Source organism: Sinocyclocheilus rhinocerous, unplaced genomic scaffold (assembly GCF_001515625.1).
Source record: "Sinocyclocheilus rhinocerous isolate Xijiao unplaced genomic scaffold, SAMN03320098_v1.1 scaffold652, whole genome shotgun sequence".
NCBI classification, from domain to species: domain Eukaryota; kingdom Metazoa; phylum Chordata; class Actinopteri; order Cypriniformes; family Cyprinidae; genus Sinocyclocheilus; species Sinocyclocheilus rhinocerous.
The window spans coordinates 51,874-76,746 of NW_015642060.1; the positions used below are offsets into that span (position 1 = coordinate 51,874).

The following is a 24,873-nucleotide window of genomic DNA, read 5'->3' on the forward strand; positions in this document are numbered from 1 at the left end:
AGTTTTTGCACTGAGGACGCACACGCATCATCTGCCAGGGCAAGCCATTGCGCTAATGCATTAGCTTAAAGCTTAAAATAAAGGAATCTCATGTTTTGGGCAGCTTGAATCACGTAACTCTCCCGCAACATCTCATTCTGTTTCCTCCACTATTTTTAGATGCATTTTGTCCATAAAAATGCGTAATTCAGTGCTGTAATTTGACGCGACCGGCTGGAGTTGGACGTGCACTGTGGGCAGACCCGACTAATCGATAATGAGAATCGTTGTCAATGATTTTCATAATCGATAATAATCGATTTTATCGATTAGTTGTTGCAGCCCTAAAAATAACCCGTAGCAGATCTATACAGGTGGAGCTGGGGAGGATGGAGGGTTGAAAGCGTGCTGCAAAATGCTCAGTGAATATACTAACCGGCCATTTAAATGTAAAGTAGTAAGCTCATTGGCTGCGTAAGCAACATGAACCAATTAGCTTGCGCCAAGTAGTTTAACACTGTGAATATCATCAATTTGCGTTAACGACCCATCAGCCTGCGCCATCTAGAGTTTCATGACTGAACTTGGCATTTCAGAATCAGAATGAGCTTTATTGCCAGGTATGTTTACACATACGAGGAATTTGTTTTCGTGACAGAAGCTTCCACAGTGTAACAGAATGACATTGACAGAACAAAAAAAACACAGATAATAAAAAATTAAAATAAATAAAAAATAAAACAAGTTAAATAAGGAATAAAATAACAGCAGTGCTGGGTAGATTACTTACAAATTTTACTCCGTTACTGATTACAGATTACATGATAAAAATTGTAGTTCGTAATGAAATCTAAGTTACTCAATTAAGGTAATGTATTCTGACTACTTTTTAGATTACTTTTAGATTACTTTTTACCTAACTTGTTTTAAACTTACCATTAAATGTGTACCATGTTGATATAAAAAAGCAAAGAGAAAGAAAATACAGTATATTACATTATTTGATCAACATCTTGAAATGCATTGAACATTACATTACACCAGGGCTTGCCTATTTTTGTTCTTCTAGAATCTACATATAAAAATTAAAAAAAAGGAAACTTTAAAAGAAAAGGAAGAATTAAGGAGAATTAAGAAATCAATTAATTATGAATAATTTACAGCCATTGTGTGAATAATATGTAATCATGTAATCCATAAAAAGTAACTGTAATCTGAATGTGAGCATTTTAAAATGTAATATAATCCAATTGCGTGTACTCAATTTTTGGAACCTGATTTTGTAATCAAGATTACATGTAATCAGTTACTACCCAGCGCTGGTTAAAAGGGTTATGTTTTTAGGGTTGTGCTATACATACCACCTGACGTCACTCTGTGTACCACAGTTTGTAATCCCAGTTAGTTTAGTGTGGGATACCCGTCCTAAACCCAGATGATTAGTGGACCGTCTCTTGTCATAGGTTGGGTGAGCGCTCTGACATTTAGCTTTGTTTTAATGATGTGACGGTAATCTCAGTGTGAGCGTTCAGCAGTATATTGCAGGGGCAGCAGTTTGATGCTAAACGGCCTGGAAGTGGTTTGCATTGATTTCTTTCTGGATTCACTGTTCTGTTTAGTACTCCATCTATCGATCCCAGTCTTAGATTACACGATGCGTGGGGTTAATGGAACTTATTCTCCTAACACTTCTGTTTTTCACAGCACTTTATCAGGCCTCATATATATCTCTGTCACATCAGCCTAACACTTACATATTCACCTCCGCTTCAGCCCAGGACGTTTGATCCAACACATATATTCGCTGGGCTCAGGCTGTCACATAGTTTGGTTGGCAGTTTAGCACATTCACCCCACTGTAATCTCAGATGCGTCAACAGGAATCCAACGCATATCGACCCAGCAGAAAACCAATACCCTCTATACATTTTCATTACAGCACTGACGTAGCATTCGTCCTCTCATGCATGGTTATTAATCCAACATGTGACTCATTATAAACCAGTCCATGTCCTCCTGAGTGGTGATAAAATACATGATATACAAACATTTATATTGTGGAAACACTTCTTCATTTGATTCTGCGTGCACTATTGTTAGAAAGAAATTCATACTTTTATTCAGCAAGGATGAATTAAATTATTCAATAGTGATAGTAAATATCTTTAAATTGTTATATATTAGTGCTGTCAAATGATTAATCACATCCAAAATAAAAGTTTTTGTTTGCATAATATATGTGTGTGTTCTGTGTATATTTAATATGTAAATATAAATACACACACATACAGTATATATTTTGAAAATATTTACATGTCTATATTTATATTCATATAATTTATATTTAAAAAATATATTTAATATATAAACATAGCATATTCTTCTAAAATATATACATGCATATGTGTGTATTTATATATACATAATAAATATACACAGCACACATACATACTGTATATTATGTAAACAACTTTTATTTTGGATGCGATTAATTGCAATTAATCGTTTTACAGCACTATTATAAATATATAATAGAAAATGGTAAAACGTAATAATGTAATAATATTTCACAATATTAAAATATAATTATATATAAAATATAAAATATATTTGCAACCCAAACATTACTGTATATCTGTCACGTATCCGGTCCATGAACTTCCGTCTGCTAGCCATCAGAGGTCACCCTTTCCATTTCATTGACTCTCGCACTACACACTGTTGCATATCACCCCGGACTACATATCCCACTATCCATTGCACTGATGACACACACAGTTGATTGCACACAGCACTGATTGCACACAACACACACACACACACCTCTCTTCCTCTCTCTCTCTCTCGCGCTCTCTCTATCGCTCTCCCTCTCTCTCTCTCTCTCGCACGCGCACACACACACACACACACACACACACACACACAGCTGATCTGCCAGAGCCTCGTCACGTCTCAGCTGATCTCCCAGAGTCTCGTCACGTCTCAGCTGTTTGTCCAGAGTCTCATCACGTCTCAGCTGATCGTCCAGAGTCACGTCCCATAACAGCTGATCACCCAGAGTCTAGTCACCTCACAGCTGATCATCCAGAGTCACGTCACTTCACAGCTGATCATCCAGAGTCACGTCACGGCCTTGTCTTCTCCATACCAGTTTGCCATTGTCTGACCCATGCCTGTTTCTGACCACACCTGTGAATAAAGCTTGCACATGGATCCGCACGTCTCACGTCTTGTCAGCCCCGTAACAATATCACTGCACCTTAGTTTATATTATGTCAGCAAAGGTCAGGACTATATCCTGGTTAAAGAAATAAAAATTATTTAATGCATTTTATCAATAACCGCATATTTAAGAGGTAAAATCCCTTCAATCGGTTATTTCACTCAATTAGATTATGGAAAATGGTAACATAGAATAATTCATTTGTGATGGATTTTAAAATCGGAAAAAGCTTCTAAGGTTCCAATTAAAAATGCTGAAATGTATTTGTTTGAATAAAAATCAGCCCTGGAACATAAAATTGCCTGGAAATGAAGAAACCCTTTTGAAAAAAATTGTATCCTTAATATTATGTAGCAACTGTTTTAAAAAATCAATAAGGAACATAAAACTGTGTTATATCACAGAAAAAAAGGTACAAAAGCTATGACAACCTTATTTACCCCTAAATATTGCTTATTATTACCTTAAAGTTTCATATTACCACTTTAAATGTACATATTAGTACCTAAATGGTAGATATTAGTATCTTTTGAAAATGTACTACCACACTGACAGATTTTGTACCTTATGATGTGAATATAGTCACATCCAAAGGTCTTAACAGCATCCTCTAGTTGTATTCCCAGTATAACACCATCTGTTATCTTAGTAATAAAATATAAAACTGATAGCAGATTTGGATGAACCACCTTTTTGAAATTCAATACCTAAACACAAACACTGGAGTTTTTACAAACCATTAAACTGATGTAAACATTCAATTAACTGGCTAATGAACTATATTACTCAGGAGAATTGTTTATTGTGAATGTTAATCATAATAAATGTAACTTTTATCGGCCTTTTGAGATTTTCATCATAGGTTGTTGTGAGTGACTAACAACGTTCCACAATCTTTGTCAAATCACAGGGATGCACAGCTTCTCATGGTTAACTCATTTATTACACTAATCTGTGTCCTTGTAAAAATCCATGCTATCTATAGTGTAAATGATGGTTAATAAGTGTGGTGTACATACAGTAGTGTCCGTTCCAGTCAAAGCGTCTCTAACCGGTTGACTGACTGTGCCGTTATGACGTTATATTGATCCGTACTCTCATATTCCCTGCTCTGTTCCCGGTAAAGCCACCTTGCTGCCCGCAAACACACTCAGCGGCCTTCACTCTCACTAACATGCACACAGATTTGGGTCAGCATTTTGTTCAGCTCTCATTATTTATGACATTGTGCTCAGATTCCATCTCTGTGTAATTTATAGATTTTTTATGTCCTTACTCGCTTTGACCTCCCCGTTCACTTAACATAATTGTATCTACCTTTGCTGTTCCACACTTCAATTATTCATTCTTTCTTTTCATCTATCTGCAGAAGAAACTGGTTCTGACGTTCCACACCTCCACACCAGCAGCCTGCAAACACCTGTGGAAATGTGCCGTGGAAAACCATCTCCCTCTCTCTCTCCCCCCCCCTCTCTCTCTCTCTCTCCCTCTCTCTCTCTCTCTCTCTTCTTCATAATGTAAATCTAAGTAGCATTTTTTGGTCTTTTTATACAGTACCTTTCACAAGTTTGGAGTCAGTAGGATTTTTTAGAAATTAAATGCTGTGCTTTTGAACTTTCTATTCACTAAAGTATCCCGAAAAATCATGGTCTCGACAAAAATATCACAAATGTTTTCATAATAATTAGAAATGTTTCTTGAGCAAATCAGCATATTATAACTGATTTCTGAAGGATCATGTGACACTGAAGACTGGAGTAATGATGCTGAAAATTCAGCTTTGAATCACAGGAATACATTACATTTAAAACATATATTCAAATTTAAAACAATCATTTTAAAATGTAATAATATATCAAAATATGACAGATTTTACAGTCAAATAAATGCAGCCTTGGTGAGCAAAAGAGACTTTGTTCAGAAAAATTAAAAAATCTTTCCAACAGCAAACTTTTGTACGGTAGTGTATATGGGTCATTATCATAAAATTGTTTGCTTATTTATTTATTTTCAAATATATTTGTTTAAATGTGTGGAATTTCTGATGACATCAATTTATTTTTCTGTGCCTCAAAAACTAAATACACATTACAAATTAAAAAACTAAATAAATAAATAAAAATAACATTTTTAAAACCTTGTTAAATACAAAAGTTTTTGGCGTTCAAGATCAGTGCAAAAATGTCTAATAACAGCAAATATAGTACACCACACCACATTATTTACAGGCAGTATTTTTACAGTCATATTTTCCATTAAAACTGTAATTTGATGGACTACTGCAGCAATGAGGCCATTATAAGTCTAAAACATAATAAAATATAGAATGCAATTCAAACATACTTTTATGTCACTCATCAAAAAAACGGAGATCAACATAACAGCTGAACAGAGTATTGGTATATATAGTATTGTTAAAGTAAAATTTCAGTTAAATTTCTGATTATATCATTATATATGCTGTATATATATCTCAATGAAAGCTTTAAATATACATTTTTTAAATGGATTTTGCATTCCACACTAACAGTTACATCTTTACATCTTTCTAATAATGTGACTAAGTTGTGGATCCTGGTAATTATATCAGTATGAGGTCATGGAGACAAACGCAGCACACAGATGGCACGGTTTGCTGAGAATGATCCTGATATAAGTGCCTTGATGTCTTTCTCTGTCTCTAGTTACTCTGTGTGAGTGGTGTCATGTTACTGTTGAAAGCCCTTTAATTAAGAGCCTAAATGCCAGCCAGACAGCAGGCCTGCCTCTGTCAAACAGCAACACTTTCTTCATATTAACACACACACACATCAGTCAATCAATCACAAGCTGCTTTTATTGCTCAGGCCACACTGTAGGAGAAAAGCTGCAGAATTGATTTAAATATAGCAAAAAGGATTCAACAGAAATGAGAACGTTGCATTTTTTTTTTGGCAGCAGAATAAAAAATGCAATTGCAACAAGTTTGAATATGAACGTAGTAGAGGCAAACTGTTGGTTAACTGCTTTTTTCTGATTTAGATGTGCAAAGTCCAGTCAGATCAAGACTGTGTCCAGCAGCAGTATATTTTTCAAGGGAAGCAGATTTCGCTACAGGTGAGATTGCGCAGTGATCTGGTGGAAGTAAACCATAAGTCAGACATGCTGATATTTAATATTATTGCTTCTGGTTTGATTTCAGTGGTCGGGTGGCTAAAGAAGTGATTGACGCTAGTTCAAAGATTCAGAGAGAACCTCCTGTTGTACACAGGTCAGCCTCCATTTATATATATATCCTACTGTGTCTAATCCACACTTCACTCACTTCAGGTTGTGGAAATCAGGCTGTTCATATGGTTTAAAAAGGCCACAATAGGCATTTAGCTTTTTTTTTTTTGTCCACTTATTATCTATTTTTGGCTCTGTTTTTTGATGCTTATGTATGTATGCAATGACAATGATAAATAATAAAGGTATTTTAAAGTGATACCAGCAACACTTACGGAATGGAGAAGTCAAAATAATCAGAAAGTGGAACTGACTTTTTTAATACTTTTTTATTTTGCCAGTGTGTTTCAGCACACAGACCTTCATCAGGGCTAAAAGAATGCAAGTAAAAGAAACTTGTTTAAAAAGACAGTAACACTTTATTTTAAAGGGCACCAATTATGCAAAATTCTGTTGTTTGAACATAAATGTGTGTTGGCAGTGTGTGTAAACAACCACCCTATAATGATAAAAATCCCCCCGCTTTTTAATTCCCATAAATCATAATCAGTGTCTCAGAACTTACTGATCACAGAATCTGTAACGTGTGGCATCACATTTTACAAGCCCCACCCACAACTGTTGACGGACACTGCTGTATTAGCAGAGACCCCGCCCTGAGTGAGCCGCACACAATCCGTCATGTTTATCTTAACGCTAGAGCATTTAAAAGCAGCATTCAAGCAAGACATGCTGTCTTATTACAGCTATAGAAGCTGTTCAGTACAGAGCAGTGAGTGATTTTCCACTTTTATTTTATTAGTTTTATTTCCACTTTTATTTCATATTAACAGCGTAAACAGCAGTATAGGTACTATATATTACGCTGCTGTCACTTAATACACAGATCTAATATAAACATGCGATTTCCTTCCCAGCTGTTTAATACACAGACATAACCGACTGTGTTTTTCTAACTTGTGCGTGTTTTTAACATAAACTTGTGTGAAAGAGAACTTGGTTTAGTACTCACATCATGCCGTGTGACAGCCGCTTTCTGTGCGTGTGCTTCGGATGTGTGCGCTCAGAAAACCGTATAGCAGAAGTTTAAACTGATATGGCTTTAAAACGCATGATTTCAGCATGATAGACATGATAATCAAAACCAAACGGATGTTTTTTGACAAAGTGTCTGAGGTATGAGCTGTAAAGGCACAGCCCTATTCCAGAAAAGGGGGCGGGGAGCAGCAGCTCATTTGCATTTAAAGAGACATGCACGAAAACACAGTGTTTCTGCTTCCACTCAAAATAGGCATTTTCAAAATGATATAATAAATGATCTGTGAGGTATTTTGAGCTGAAACTTCACAGACACATTCTGGGGACATCTGAGACATAAGTTACATCATGTAAAAACGGGCATAATAGGTGCCCTTTAAGAACCAATTCTCACTAATAACTAGCATGCATATTACTAGCATATTGGCTGTTTATTAGTACTTATAAAGCAAATATTAATGCCTTATTCTACATTACTATATTTTAGATCCCTTAATCTGACCACATACCAAAACTTAACAACTACCTTACTAACTATTAATAACCAGCAAATTACGAGTTTGTTGAGGCAAAAGTCATAGTTAATAGTTAAAGGGATAGTTCACCCAAAAATGAAAATTACCCCATGATTTACTCACCCTCAAGCCATCCTAGGTGTATATGACTTTCTTCTTTCAGACGAATACAATCGGAGTTATATTAAATAATGTTCAGGCTAATCCATGCTTTATAACTACCAAGTTTTGCTATAAGTTTGATTGCATCATATAATAATTGCTGTTAATAGTGTTTATCGTCTGTTTGATTATGTCTTTAATTGATTTTTCCGTACATTTCTGCCATATGTACATTAACTGACAGTCACCACTGATAAGCTACCACTAAAAATTGTAGAAACTTCATTTGCTGTAAAGTTGCTCTGCAACGATTTGTATCGTGAAAAGTGCTATACAAATAAACTTGAATTGAAACTTGAATTATAATGGGAGTGGATGGTAGCCCAAAATTTGAAGTCGAAAAAATTGCACCAATCATGGGGTAATTTTCATTTTTGGGTGAACTAACCCTTTAATAGTGATATTATAACATGATATTATGTCTACATAGTCTACATCAAAAATCTACATCAATCAAATTCTTTTAGTAAAAAACTACTCTTTTTAAATGATTTCACTTTCACTTCAGAAGTTCATGTTTTAACATTTTTGTATGTTTCTATGGCTGTTTCAGGTCTCAGTTTGGTCAAAGCAGAAGCTTCATTTCGCTCAGTCATAAACAGCTGATAATGAACATGGAGCCTCTTCTACCAGCACTGAGCTCCAGCAGGGAAAACAGAGACTCCTCCGCAGACAACGGTAACACGCCTGCATACATACACACCTGAACAGTGCACCTTTCTCCACTGTAAAAATCTTTAACCCCTAAACAAATGAAAAGTATGTAGCGAATCAGCTCATGGGGAAATATGAATAATTAATCATAACTAGTTATAATTAATTATAAATATTTAGATCCGCTGTAGATATTTACTCTTCTAAAAATACTAACAAATATGATCATGATCCATTCACGAGACTCTAGTCACATTATTATTCCAGCAAACTGTTTTTATTCTACAAGAAGGTGAAATGCCTCATGATGATCAACATTTTCACCAGATAAATGTAGTTTTTTGTCATACATTTTGTTTATGCACTCCCTGGCCACTTTATTAGGTACACCAGTTCAACTGCTCGTTAAGGCAAATGTGTAATCAGCCAATCACAGCAGCAACTCAATGCATTTAGACATGTAGACATGGTCAGGATGATCTGCTGAAGTTCAAACCGAGCATCAGAATGGGAAAGAAAGGAGATTTACGTGACTTTGAACGTGGAATGATTGTTGGTGCCAGATGGGCTGGTCTGAGTATTTCAGAAACTGATGATCTACTGGGATTAACATGCACAACCGTCTCAAGGGTTTACAGAGAATATCTGAAAAAGAGAAAATATTCAATGAAGGCAGTTCTGTGGGCAAAAATGCCCTGTTGAAGCCAGAAGTCAGGCTACAATTCGCAGAGGCTCACCAAAACTTTTTGTCTGGTCTGGCATAACCGGAGTGAACTAGAGCGTTTAATGAAGGGGTCTTGTCATGTGATGAAGCCGTGGTGTCCGTGTGAGGAGATCTGAGGCTGGTTCATCAATGCTAAGCCCTTCACAGATCCAGTTACCAGAGGACAGGACAAGCTTTTTAGGACTGAATGTCACACTGGCCCTTCTCAGAAGTTCCCTGTTCATCCTGCTTGAAAACAATGTGCTTGCTAAAACAGACATCACTACTACACTATAAAAAATTGTGAAATTTACAGTTAAAATCCGGCAGCTGTGGAAGCTAGAACTTTACCGTAAAAATAAGCTAGCAACATTTTAAGTTTGGCAGACTGGACTTAAATTTACTGTAAAAATACATATTTGATTAACTGATCTAATAGTAATCTACCAACCTACTGAAGTACTACAATCAGTTTTTAACTTTTTACTGACAACCACCTTAAAAACAGTTGGTATATGTGACAAGAGGGGCGGGGCCGAGAGCCGTGGGAACGGAGCGAGGCCGGTGGAGTAATTGCTAATGCGCGACACCTGCGCCACTCACCGGTCTCGAGTCTCACTAGAGATTAAGTAATCTAAAATATGGTATTACTATCTGCTTTATAAGTACTAATAAACCGTTAATATGCTATTAATATGCATGGTAATATGCAACTAGTTAATAGTGAGTATTGGTCCTTAAAACAAAGTGTTACCGTTTTTACAGTAGCATTTTTAAATTTGTAGTCTTTTACCATTAAAATTATGATAATTTTACAGTGCACTATTGATCATTGATCAACTAGTTTGTTTTACTAATTTTAAACTTGCTAAAACTCGAGAAATGCACTATAAATCCATTTACCTACTTGTCATGTAAATTTGATTTATTTTTCTATTTCATTGTTTTGGTAAAATTTTGGGTGTTTTTGTTACTGTTTCGGTTTCCACCCTGGAGAACAGTGACTCATACTTGAAAATCTGCCTTCTCTTTGGCGCAATGAATCTTTCAGCATAATGCTAAAGAAGCTTCTGGCTTTTTAGAGTTGAAATTTACAACTCTAGCTGGTGATATCAACATGGCCTTTGATTAAAATGAACCATTTGTTGGCTCACCTCTTAGACATTACAGTGGCGTTCCAAATAACACTATCTATTAGATCGCTTCATCTCGTTCCGATCTTTGCAGACATGCCTTAACTGCTGTAGGGAGTTGATTTGTTAGATTAGACAGCGTTAATGCTGTCTAAGAAACAACATAATTGTAAAATGCATAAATTATATGAATCCATGCTATAAGCTTTGGGCGAGGAACAGACAACATTTAAGACATTATGAGTTCTCAAATCTCATTTGTGGCCATACAAACTTTCCATTTACTTGTGAGAGCCAATGGCGAAAAAGAAGTGCGCTTAATTGGATTGAATGTGCACTTGTGGTGTGCTTCAAATATTACAAGTAAAATAAATAATTTAAAAAAAACTTTACTTGCAGATAATATAATGTTGTATTTGTGTATTTGAAGAGAGACACTTTCATGACTGTTTCTTAACACACTTAAGTACACTTAAAAATGGGCGCTTTGAATTAATGTCAAATTTAAAGTTTTTCTTTAGAAGTACATTTTAAAGTGTTGTTTTAATAAACTATTGTTGCGCTTTGAGTATGTATACTTTTTATATTTGTTGACTGACATAGTAAAGTACATGTAAAGTACTTAATTATAACTTTAATTGTAGTGTGTTATTCAAATATTACAATTAAAGTTAATATATTTAAAATATGACATACAAGTTTCAATAGCAATGACATTAGGGTATATTTTAGTTTACAATAAAGGCTTGACAGTACATTCAGCACTACACTTTAAACTGTTTCAAAAATAATAGAAGTAATTATGAAATTACACATATGTACTTAAGTCCTACTTAAGTGTATAAAAAAACACTGTTGAGTTCAACTACTTGCATTTAATAAACTATAATACATTTCCATTTAAACTGATTCTCACTAAAGTATATTATTTTAAAGTACATTATTTCTGTAACAAGTACTAAACTGCACTTCTTTTTCACGTGGAAGTACCTCATTATAAACTCAGTTTTGCCTTTGTTTTTAAAAAAAAGAAGGGACGAGTTGAAAATGTTTGTGGTAATCAAAATCATGCCTAAAATACTATCAACTGAGCTTAAAGCCCCGTTCACACTAGCAGCGACTTTTGTCGTCAGGGGCTGGTGATGAGGTTGCTAGTGGGCATTCTACTGGTTGCCTTGACAGCGAATCAGGGCTGCGTTTCCCGATAACGTTGTCTCTTAGCTCGCTACGAAGACGTAGCGTTAAGAAGGTTTCGGGAAACGCAGCCCAGGTTTCTTGCCGCTAAGTACAAACATTTTGGAGGCAAAAGACTAAATATAATCTAAATCTAAATTAAATCCGTACATACAAACAAAAATGAATGAGAAACAGAGCCTTCTTTCTTCCATTGCGTATGTTTATCTACAGCGAGAGAGGAGAACGATCACACAAGCTCTACCGTCTTCTTTCCTATTGGCTGTCGCTCCCGAAAGTCGCTCTTCATTTGCATAAAGTTGAAGGATTCTGAACTTTGTCGCGTTGCTGGACACGTCCCATCCGGTCGCTCGTGTCGCCGGAAATCGCGAGCTCTCCATTGAAATGAATGGGATTGTGTCGCTTTGCTGTTGCGTGTCGCTTGTAGTGTGAACGGGGCGTAACTTGTATTAAACCCAGAGTATTCCTTTAACTGAACACAAAGGCAAAACGAGATTTGAGCTCCAGTGGAGGGGAACATTATTCTGCTCTGTTATCCCTTTAATATCTGATCATGAATTATTAATAAAATAATAAAAGGAGTCAGAGGTTGTTCTGGGTGTACAGCAGGACGCCTCAAAGCCGGATACGTGTGATGTCTGCTGGCTGTACTGTACTCCGGACTGGATCTTTTCACCATAATCAGCCGCTGTGATTAGCAAAGCCTTGAGCTATGACTGATGCTGTATAAATAGCTCATCCTGCATTTGGGCTGATCCGGCCCCTAATGCCCCGACTTTGTTCACATGTCCGCTATCCGGTGAAGTGAAGGACCCCATCCTATGAGCCTTAACCCATCCAGAAGAGCCAGGGACAGTGTTTGAGCCAGCAGGAGCCGTGAGTTTGAGGTGGATTGAGAGGGAGGTGTTGATATGGAGGTTCTCGGAGAGCAGGGGGAGCGTGTGGTGGGTTGTGAAAAGGTTGCTGAGGAAGGTCTGCGGGAGGAGGATGTAGATGAGGTTCTGGATGAATGTTTGGAGGAGCGAGGAGACGCCATGCGCTGTCAGGTGAAGATCACCACACGTCACAACCTGCAGTTGCGCATGGCCAACTACACGGCACGAGACGTCTACGTGCGGCTGCTCGGCCACGGAGACCGCATCTCAGGAACCGGTACGGAAGCTTCCCAAATCATGATTTACCAATGCTTGCATCTTATAATTGTGATTGTACAGATGGACTGGATGCGGGATCATTTCTACTTCATTTCTTCATTGAATAGCAATTTTACGTCAATCTGAAAACGCATCCCAAAATGAACATTTTGTCATCTTTTACTTACCTCATATCATTCCAAAGTGAGGAAAAAATAGATGTTTTGAAAAAGGTCTTATGTGTATTTTTGTCCATTTTGTTTTGTACCAACATTCTTCAAAATATATTTTTATGTGCTGCAGAAATAAGTACGCCAGTAAATGATGACAGGCGTATCATTTTTGGTTGAACTATTCTTATAAGGCAGCAGAAAACTCTTGACTCCACTGGGTGTAGCTTAAAGGGGTCATATGATGCTGCTAAAAAGAACATTATTTTGTGTATTTGGTGTAATGAAATGTGTTTATGCGGTTTAAGGTTAAAAAAACACATTATTTTGCACATACTGTACATTATTGTTTCTCCTCTATGCCCTCTCTTATATATCTCTTTGCAACTTTACAGATCTTCTTTATGCACCAAGAGCTTGTAACACTCCAAAGAGAAAGGAAAAATTGAAATCGCATCATATGACCCCTTTGACAATATTGAAATAACTGACTAAATGAAACACTACATAAACACATTAAGATAATTCATTTTCAAAAATGATAATTCTGTCATTTACTCACCCTCATGTGGTTTCGAACCCGTATGAATTTCTCTCTTCTGTTGAGCAAAAAAGAAGATATTTTGAAGAATGTAACATTTGACGGTAGCCATTTACAGTATGTTCTTTCCATAACACTGAAACAAAATGAATTACTAAACCACAACATTGTAGTAAAATAGTGTAGTCATTATATTATTATTTCAGGAGGTCAGGTTTTCACAACAAGGACAGATTTACATTTTTGTTAAATGATGATACATATTAATTTATAAATGTCTTAATATTTGGATTCTTTTTGCACATTCTTATCAACTAAAATGCTATTTTCAGCAACTAAAATTTGTAAAATGAGTCAAATTGAGTGAATGTGACATGAAATAATAACTAAATATATTTATTTTTTATTTTTTTAATCAAAATACAAACTATGTCTACAATTTTTTTATTTTTTATGGATATGTAAATATGAGTGATTTGGTAATGAAATGTTGTAGTTGTAGATTGTAGTTTCAAATAAAAACATTCAGAGGCATTAACTTTTATTTAATTTGTTGTGATTGTTGCACAGACAATGAAGTTTTATTCAGAAAATGAAAAAAAAAATCTAGTTCTTTGTACTTTGCTTTGATGACACATAATTGGAGGGGAGGGCATGTCAACTTTTGTGTCAAATGGCATTTTTCTCTATTATTTTTCTTTTATGTCTTTCACATTCTTCAGGAGAATCTCCCTCAGATTTAGTTATTGTTGCATCTAACTGTTGCCATGGTAGCCATGATGGTCTGTTGCTAGTGACGACTGTATCCTCCTCCTGGGTTAAATGGCTCTTTATGTGTCGCTATGGTGACATCTTCTCTTTGCCCATATGTCTGCATCTACTAACTTAAGTGTGTTTCTGTGTAAGCTGTTCAATAGATAACTCGTGATTATCCAATTAGTTTTTCAGGAACTGTTAAGCGGCTATCAGTGCTGATGCCTTGAAATCTGGTATATCCTGTCAATGAGGGATCAATCAATTTATGCTTTTCATCCAACAATCCAGTTTTTATCTGAAGAGATGTGCATTATTTTTTGACAGTATGTTAAATGTCACAGTGAAATGAGAGGATGGTTAGGTCAGAGGAAATTGCAGAGCTCTGTGTGTGTTAGAGAATAGTTGCATGGAGAAGCATCGACGTCACTGACAACTTAGCCGGGAGACTCGTCTTAATCCACACTAGTCAGGCAGCTGGGTCTATATTTAGACCGGACTTGTCCAAAGAACAGGCTACAGCTGTGCCTCTCAACTGCTGGTTAAACATACATACAACATATACACGAGACGAGAAGAGCAATATATATATATATATATATATATATATAAACATTTCATAACTTGAAATAAAAGTTAACTAAAATGAACTAGAAATGAATTATTTTATTTCAGCTAGTTGCATTACTAACATAAATACAAAATGAACTGAAGCAAAACTATATGGACATTTTTAATAAACAAAAATTTGTACAAATGACAAAAGTCACAATTAAATGTCTGGATTACGTAATCAGATTCCAAAAATTCAGTACTTGTAATTAGATTATATTACATTTTTAAATACTCTTAATCAGACTACAGTTACTTTTTTATTGATTACATGATTACATATTATTCATACAATAACTATAAATTATTCATAACCATGAATATAAACAAACCCCCTGCAGTTCCTTCACATACCCCAGTTTTGTAATGTTTCATGCACTTCATGTTGTTAACCCTCTGGGGTCCGAGGGTGTTTTGGGGCCTGGAAAAGTTTTGACGTGCCCTGACATTTGTGCTTTTTTCAGTAGCTTACAAACATTTGAATGTCTAAAGTTTAATAACACTGTAATCAGCACAAACTGGGCTACAATAATATGTGTGCAGCATGTATGTACGTGATTGTGTTTTTGAGAAAACAATGTTTATGCGTGCTTAGTGAAAAACTACAATTTTAAAGTCACTGAAATAATAAAAAATTGAATATATTTTCTTTCTCTTTGTATTTTTATATCAATATGATACAAGATTATCCTGTTTATATCAATGTGATAAATGTCAAAAGTAATCTAAAAGTAGTCTGATTATATTTCCTAAAATGTGTAATGTCATGGATTATGTCACTGACAACAATTTTTGTCATGTAATTTGGCATCAGTAACAGACTACAATTTCCTTGTAATCTACCCAGCACTGGGTATTTATTAGAAAAAGGAACAAACTGCAAAAACAAAATGTAAGTACACGTTTTAAAAATCGATTAATTCTATTGGTGATAAATGGGGACATGCAATGCTATTATTTTTAATACATATGGGCCATTCCACCGAATGGGTGCCATTTGCTTCCAAAACTCTTCAAAAAAAATTTTTTTTTTACCTTTTTTAAAAACTGAATCTAGTAATTCACATATTTAACTATTCAAAATCTGTATTGGTCCATCTCAGGTAATTTTATTAAATCTTTTACACAATTTTTAAGTGGAAGATGGATGCAGTTTTCCTCAGTCCTGTTACCAAAACTCTAATGTCTTTTAAAAAGCATGTTTAAAAATATGTCAAGAAATTCCTTCATTTCCCCCTCAGGCAGGTGTTTATTTGAAAGAAATTGTTGGTTTCATGGTCAAAAAAAGATCACTATTTATATACACAAGGTGTATTTTTCTAAAGTACACAACCCCATTTTTTTATTCATTTTAAAGGCGACTCAAACCTCAAGCTTATCAATTTTCTATGATGCAATTTATTAAACAATGGGATAAATTATGGACCAAACTCAAAAAAAAAAAAAAAAGTGGTTTAACTTGATTTTTAAAGAAAAAAACATTTAGTAACAGGAATGAAATGGGTAACAGGAAGGAGTATCCATTATATTAGTATACATGTTTGACTACACACGTGAGGTGTTAATGCCCGCACCGATATAGTGAAAGTGTTGAACATTGACTAGTGAGCTGACCTCACTGCTAAAAAAGGCCAAATCATGTTTCTATTTAAATCTAGTGGTCTGCAGAGGTTTTTGTTAGGGTTATGTTTTAATGGTAGAAGACGGGTTATAAGATAAGATATAAATAACGAAAAAATTCTAAATATTAAATTAAAATTAATATTAAAAATATTAAGCTTAACCAATAATATATTTTCAGTTTTTCTGTGGATATTGTTCTCTTATAGCGCAGCTCACACTCAAACGCCATTCCATATATGAGTCTAATACGTAATTGCCACAGGACAGAAATTTCAAGTACATTTTCTGTCATACTTGCAGGAGGAATGTAATAGAAAACAACAATGCAGGAACGACCATAGGTTTTCTCTGGGCAAAAGCATTGTCTCAGTGTGGATAGAAGGCCAAAATGTTGAGAAAAAGATACACTTTCTAATTTATCTAGATTAATATGGATGTAGCCTAATATTTACGTTAATAAATCTGATGACACTACTCACTCCTGTTACTATTACTCAGTTACTATATATAAGTATAGGATATATGAGTATATGAGTAACAGGACTGAAAGTAACAGGATTGAGATTTTAGGATAAAATTAGCAAATATGTATAATCTAGCCACATGGAGTACATGCTAATATTATGAGAATACTCAGCAAATTATAGTGATTCACTAAAGATTTGTATTTTTAAAATGAAGTAACATCTAAGAAATAATTTAGGTAACAGGACAGTATATGTATAATTACGCTCCCAGCCACCGTTACAATATCATCAAATATACAGAAAAGAAAATAAGACCACATGCTTTCCATCATTTCATTGCCTTCAGAAGATCCAGATGTTGCAATATTATGTTGAAAATGTGTCTTGTGAAATTTCACCAGTTTTTAAGAGGGGGGAATGTGTTAGCATAACAGGACTGAGTGAAAACCTGGGGACACGACTAAAATGTGTATTTTATCAAAAATATTATAGATTTATTTTGAAATAAATGTATTTAAAGCACAGATGGGATATGGAGGTACACAAAAATGCAAAATAAAAATGATTTCTGAAGGATTTTAAACATTATATTTCATGTTAAAATGTAGCGTTAGGCACTGGGGACATGTACAAATGCTATATTTTCTGTGTTTTAGGTAGTTTTTAATATTTTTTTAATTAAATACTTTAAATTTGCAGTTAGATTAATGTGCAGGACACTTTGCTTAATAATAAAATATATTTTATAGTTAATTTGTATGCATGTTTGTACCTATAATGTCCTGGGGACAGAAATGGCACCCATTTTGTGGAATGGCCCCTATATAGATTTGGAAAAAGAATATGAAATATTTTATTTTAAAAGCTCTTTTGCTTTCAATACATAAAAGAGTTACAAATCTATCAAATATACTATGACTACATTCAAGTCAACAGTGTTTCCTGATAATGACCAATGTGTTCTTCAGGAAATGTTTGAAATATCCATGAAAAATGAATCTTAAAGGGACAGTTCACCAAAAAAAAAAAAGAAAATTCTGTCATCATTTACTCAGAAGGTATTTTAAAGAATGTGGGTGACCAAACACTTGATGATCCCCATTGACTTCCATAGTATTTTTCCATTCTATGGAAGTCAGTGTGGACCAGCAACTGAATAAATATCTTCTGATTTAATGATGACAGAATTTTCATTTTTGGGTGAACTGTCCCTTTAAGGGTGAACTTTCAGTGATTACGGTTTTTTACGATTGCTTAAGCACAATTTTGAAAACAGGGCCCGGTTTGTCAAAACACGACACACAATTAACACAACCCTACACCAAAGTAGCACAACACTTCAGATCATTTGCAAAATGGAACACTTTTGTCAAAACTATACACAACTTGAGTGTAAGGTTTTGCTAATTGTTGGAAAAGTTAAATTTTTGTGTGTAAGCAATCGTAAAAAACTGTAACCAGTTGTTCACTCCGCAGGACTCTCGGCTTTGAAAAACTCGGTTCATCTGTCCCCACTGAAACCATCGGTCACTCCTGAGGAGGCGGAGATGGAGGAGAGGGAAAACCACGTTCAGGACAGACGCGAAGACGAGGCAGCCAACAGAACGAGAGCGGATGAGGAAAGGAGAGAGATACACGTAGACCATGAAGATGAAGCGTGTGCGGCTCTCACCATATCTGACACAGCGTACAGCCCGTGTGCCAGCATGGTGCCCACGCCGGTGGAGGAGAGCCAGGGCGGCCTAGACCTGCTGTTCCAGAGTCCCGCGCGCCTGCTGAAGGAGTTGCATGCTGACCCAGAGATGCAGCTGGAGCTCCAGGCCGAGAGGGAGAGGGAAGTGGCCAGAGAGGCGTTTCGTCAGTCGCTGTGCAGCCCGTCGAGTGGACGGCAGCAGATGCAGGCGTGTCTGCGCAGTGCCGCCCGTCTAGTGGTGATGGCCACGGGTCTCCTCATGATTCTGCTTCCCCTCCTGCTCGTGCTGCTGGAGTCGGACCTGGACATCTCGTTCTTGCATGACATCCGGCAGACGCCCGAGTTTGAGCAGTTCCACTACGAGTACTACTGCCCCCTGCGCCGCTGGTTCCTCTGCAAACTGGAACTCATGACAGAGCAGCTCTGGGGCGACTGAGGCTCAGCGGGAAATACAGGGAACGGGGGGCGGGAATATAATGGACAGGACAGGACAGGACAGGTTTGCTCTCCTACATCACATGATTTATTCATTCACATCTTTTGCAGATCACACAGATACGTTCTCGTAGCAGTAATGAAGGCAGTTTCCTAGCACTTGCGCTGTAGTTGTCTAGTGTTTAAGCCATAACGTTAGACAGCGGACAGCAGCATGGGCCTTTAAAGGGTTCATTAAAGCTGTATGACATGCACAGCTTTGGTAGAAATGCACTGGAACATCATACATTTCAACAACGATGACGGATATGTATGCTTTTTCAATATCTTCATTCATTTCATCTGCCTGTTGTCATAAACTTGAAAAAGAGTGTCAGTCAGGGTCCAAAATTAACTTCTTGTCCTACATTTTAATGGTGAGTGAATTTTCTGGACATAATTTATTTGACAGGTTTTTCTTTGTTTTGTTTTGATTCCTGTGACTATTAATAAGCCCCCTTTCTCTCTATATACAGTCCTTTTTTATTTTGGAAAGAAATCAATACTTTTATTCAGTAAGGGTGCATTAAATTGATCAAAAGTAACAGTAAAGACATTTATTATATTACAGAAGATTTCTGTTTCATATAAACACTGTTCTTTTGAACTTTCTATACATCAAAGAGTCCTAAAAATGTATTGGTTTCTAAAAAAAAGCAGCACAACTGTTTTCAACATTAATAATAACAATAATAATAATAATAATAAATGTCTGAACAGCAAATCAGCATATTTGAATGATTTCTGAAGGATCACATGAATGAGTAAGGATGCTGAAAATTCAGCTTTGATCACAGGAATAAATGACATTTTAAAACATATTCAAATGGAAAATAGCTTCAGCTTCTTTAAATTGTGATAAAATTTCACAGTATTACTGTTTTTACTGTATTTCTGATCAAATAAATGAAATTACAGCCATAGAAGTTGATGGAATCGATGTTTTTACAAAAAAAAGAATCAGTTCTTTTACTAGAGTCGACTCTTTTAAATTGACTCTATGACTTTGTTTCTCATATTTCTGTTTTGCTGGCTAAACAGCAGAAATGTTATGCCACATGGCCTCCTAGCTCAATTTGTGACTGACGTCAAAGAATGCTGAATTTTTTCTTTTGTAGACTATATGTACAATATCTCTTTGATTTGATTCACTTATAATCAGCGAGGGTCACTGTTTAAACGAGTTAGGTTAACTGGCCTGTAAAACTGTTTACTTATCCACCAAAGCCAATTTTCATTTACATTTGATGCTTGCCAAAGTTAATTGTGGACCCTGATGCCGGTTTGAGTGTGAAATCCTGTATAAACACATATGAAGAGTCCATTTCAAATGATTCAATGTCTTTGACTCAGTCAACCTCCATAACAACACAAATAATGCACGTCAAATGTAGAAGAGGCACAGACAGGTAATGAGCTCAGACCCGCATCTCTAAATCAAGATAAATCTTATTTTCTTAAAAATCAAATCACAGCTATTAAGACAAGCAGATTCTGACCTCATAACACTGTATTGGAATAAATCTCTGCCTCTCGCAGAGCAACACACACAGATATGAGAGAGAGGGCAAGCTATACATGCTAAAACCTAATATCTGTTTTTAAAATTTTATACATTTTTATGTGACGCTTACAGTTACTTATATTTTTCAGCAAAAAAGCTTAAGTTATGTTATTTAAACTGATTTACACTAAAAGTAGGTGGTATAGAAGTGAAATATTTTTATTATCACCAACAATTTACCTTAAAATGCTGTGCTGTGTTTTTATATAGAATAGCACAAAGTATAAAACATTTTTTTTTTCTTTTTCAGATTTTCAGATGTCATGAGCAGATGTAATAGCAGGTTGCTAGTACATTTGAGAGGTTCTTAACTGATCACTGCAATCACACAACATACAGTACATAAACACAAAATATATAAAAAAGATGCATGAAACCGCCACAAATCCAAATATTTCACATATTAAAAAAAACATAAGTGTTGTGTAAATATCATTTTGTGGAAGTCAAATGATTGAACGTATTCAAACCATGAAAGTGCAGCTAATAAAATTTAGTTTACAAACTATTTCCATTTGGCCCAAAAAATTGTCAATGGAAAACTACATTTCATTTGCACATTTGCTTTTCTTTACAGGTTTTTTTATTTTATTATTATTATTTATTGGTAATGCAGGCTGTTTTGTATGGAAGCTTGTTTCCGCCACAGGATAAAATGAATAAAAGGGTAATTGCTACTTTTTACCTTTTCAGACTTTTTTTTTCTCAGAATTCTGAGTTCATTTCTCATAATTCTGACTTCAGAATTGCGAGATATAAACTCACAAATTTGAGAAAAAATTTCTTAATTACAAGATACATGCTCGACAATTTGAGGAAAAGTGTCTAAATTGTGAGATATAAACTTGCAAATTTGAAGAAAAGAGTCTGTGATATAAACTCGCAAATTTGAGGAAAGAGTCTGAATTGTGAGATATAAACCCGCAAATTTGAGGAAAGAGTCTGAATTGTGAGATATAAACCCGCAAATTTGAGGAAAAGAGTCTGAATTGTGAGATATAAACCTGCAAATTTGAGGAAAGGAGTCTGAATGGTGAGATATAAACTCACAAATTTGAGGAAAGAGTCTGAATTGTGAGATATAAACTCGTAAATGTGAGGAAAAGAGTCTTGAATGGTGAGATATAAACACAAATTTGAGTAAAAGAGGCTAAATTGTGAGATATAAACCCGCAAATTTGAGGAAGGAGTCTGAATTGTGATATATAAACTCACAAATTTGAGGAAAGAGTCTGAATTGTGAGATATAAACTCACAAATTTGAGGAAAGAGTCTGAATTGTGAGATATAAACTCACAAATTTGAGGAAAGAGTCTGAATTGTGAGATATAAACTCGCAAATTTCAGGAAAAGAGTTTGAATGGTGAGATATAAACACAAATTTGAGGAAAATAGGCTAAATTGTGAGATATAAACTAACAAATTTGAGGAAAAGAGGCTAAATTGTGAGATATAAACTCGCAAATTTGAGGGAAAAGTCTGAATGGTGAGATATAAACTCGCAAATTTGAGGAAAAGAGTCTGAATGGTGAGATATAAACAAATTTGAGGAAAAGAGGCTAAATTGTGAGATATAAACTTGAAAATTTGAGGAAAGAGTCTGAATTGTGAGATATAAACAAATGTGAGGAAAAGAGGCTAAATTGTGAGATATAAACTCGCAAATTTGAGGGAAAAGTCTGAATGGTTAGATATAAACTCGCAAATTTGAGGAAAAGAGTCTGAATGGTGAGATATAAACTCGCAAATGTGAGGAAAAGAGTCTGAATGGTGAGATATAAACACAAATTTGAGTAAAAGAGGCTAAATTGTGAGATATAAACCCGCAAATTTGAGGAAAGAGTCTGAATTGTGAGATATAAACTCGCAAATTTGAGGAAAAGAGTCTGCATTGTGAGATATAAACTCACAAATTTCAGGAAAATAGCCTAAATTGTGAGATATAAACTCACAAATTTGTGGAAAGGAGTCTGGATTGTGAGATATAAACTAGCAATTGTGAGAAGTCAGAATTGCCTTTTTCATTTTTTTTATTTGTTGGTGGAAAAAAATACAATAAAATTGCAAAATGTAAATTAAAAATTCTGAGAAAAAAACTCTGAATTGCAAGTTATAAATACCTTTATTTATTTATTATTTTGATTTTTTTATTGAATTGATTGGATCATGAAATGTGTTTTTGTCCCGGTTTAATTTCTCTTTGGATATTATGTTTTTTGTTTTTGTTTTTTAGTTATATGCCCATGCAGGGCCTTGTACTACCATACTGCATTTGCAACACTGGCGTTTTGCATAATGCCAAACCTGAAGAACCTGTGAAGACTTGCTCCATTTACACTTTTTTATGTATTTAATTAAATCAAAGCTAGTACATGACCTGATTACATTTGCGTTTCCTTCAGAGGTCCAGGATGAGACTGATGTCTTCCGGACTGGCCGGCTCACAGCGCAGCACATTAACTAATCAAATTAACAAGGCTACTTTTGATGCAAATCTGATGTGATGTCACATCTGTTGCTGAGGTGATAGCAAAAGGGCTAATGACACATTTCTGTCAATGCATCACGCTCAACAGAATTGTAGTTTGAATCCAGTTCAACATAATCCCAGATCACTGATATTTACTGTGTAATAGCAGGTGGCGCTCTCAGGAACGAATGTCAAAAACTGAAGGATCTTTATTTTCTGATAAAAAAATAAAACAAAACAAATATGCATATTAGCATACAGGCATTTATATAGATACGTTACCACAAAGTAAATATTTGATTGCTATTGTATGTTATTTGTGGCTCATGTGGTTGATATTCATACAGACTCATATTTATTCACCATTACAACATGTGCATCATCAAATCAGAATCATACTGCATACACTTGTGATTCAACCAGTATTCATCAATGTAAATTAATAGATCTTTTTCTGATATATCATGAATACATTTTTTTTAAAGATCATATACACTACCAGTCAAAAACTTGGACACAGTTAACTGAATTTATGTCACGATTTGTCATAAATTGTTAATTTTAATTTGTATGTAAATGTAATTAACATAAATTCATATAGATTTATTAACATTAATTCATACTGATATTTCATTGGTATTAATATTTTACATCCCCCTCCAAACAATTTACTACTTATTAATTAACTTATACAATTAATTATGGGTTTATATCGTTTCTTTCAACTACGATGTATTAAACATTTATTTAGGCATGCAATAAAATGCACTTATTTTACGCATACATGTTTTTACATTGCACTTTTATTTAAAAAATACCTGCATGTAATTACACATATAATTATTTTCTGTAATTATATCTATAATTACAACGTTTTTTGCTAAACAACATGAACACAATAAGTACATTTGTAATTCATTAATTGATTTATTACTTATTTAAAGTATGTAGTAGTTAGCAACACTTAAAGTGGGATGTAATATTTGATTAATTTTAAAAAATTGAATTTTTATCTAATGTCTTATGGATAAATGCTCTGTAAAATTTTAAGTCAGAGCCAACAGTAACAGAGCATTTTAATTTGATTTAAATTGGACTCGTTTTTATTTAATGCCATGTTATTTGGTCACTACGTAATTCCTACACTTCCATTTGCGTTCTTTCATAATTTGAATGACTAATTAATTATGGTGAACATTTTATTAACAGAAAAGTGTGTCCAAACTTTTCTCCGGTAGTGAAAACATCCACATAAACTGAAAGAAAAATGTGTACATTAAAACACAGACTAGGTCTCTTTGAGTTCCACACTTCTGCATGTATAACATCTGTAAATACTGTGAAAAGAAATCATCCTTCTCATCTCTCACGTGTCTGACCTCGTGTATTCAGCTAGCTCATCTAAGTCTTATTTGTATATGATCATAGGACTATGAAAAGGACGTGAAGGCTTTATTCTATTGTGTTGCGTTCAGGTTTCTCTGGACTTTCAGCTCAGGGTTGAGTCATATTTATTGATATATTCATCAAGCAGCCAGTAATAGAAATACACCATTGATGCTTTG

At 34.9% G+C, this 24,873-nt stretch overlaps 1 protein-coding gene across 1 annotated transcript in view; it reads left to right on the plus strand.

Annotated features, from left to right (window-relative positions):
- Positions 1 to 19,727, plus strand: part of LOC107755597 (FERM domain-containing protein 3) — a 66,192-nt gene extending 46,465 nt beyond the window's left edge. The window contains 5 exon segments of the mRNA XM_016572486.1: positions 4,572 to 4,648; positions 6,206 to 6,298; positions 6,384 to 6,452; positions 8,678 to 8,802; positions 18,584 to 19,727. Coding sequence (XP_016427972.1) covers positions 4,572 to 4,648; positions 6,206 to 6,298; positions 6,384 to 6,452; positions 8,678 to 8,802; positions 18,584 to 19,236 — 1,017 coding nt within the window. The 3' untranslated portion in view covers positions 19,237 to 19,727.
- The last annotated feature ends 5,146 nt before the right edge of the window (positions 19,728 to 24,873 follow it).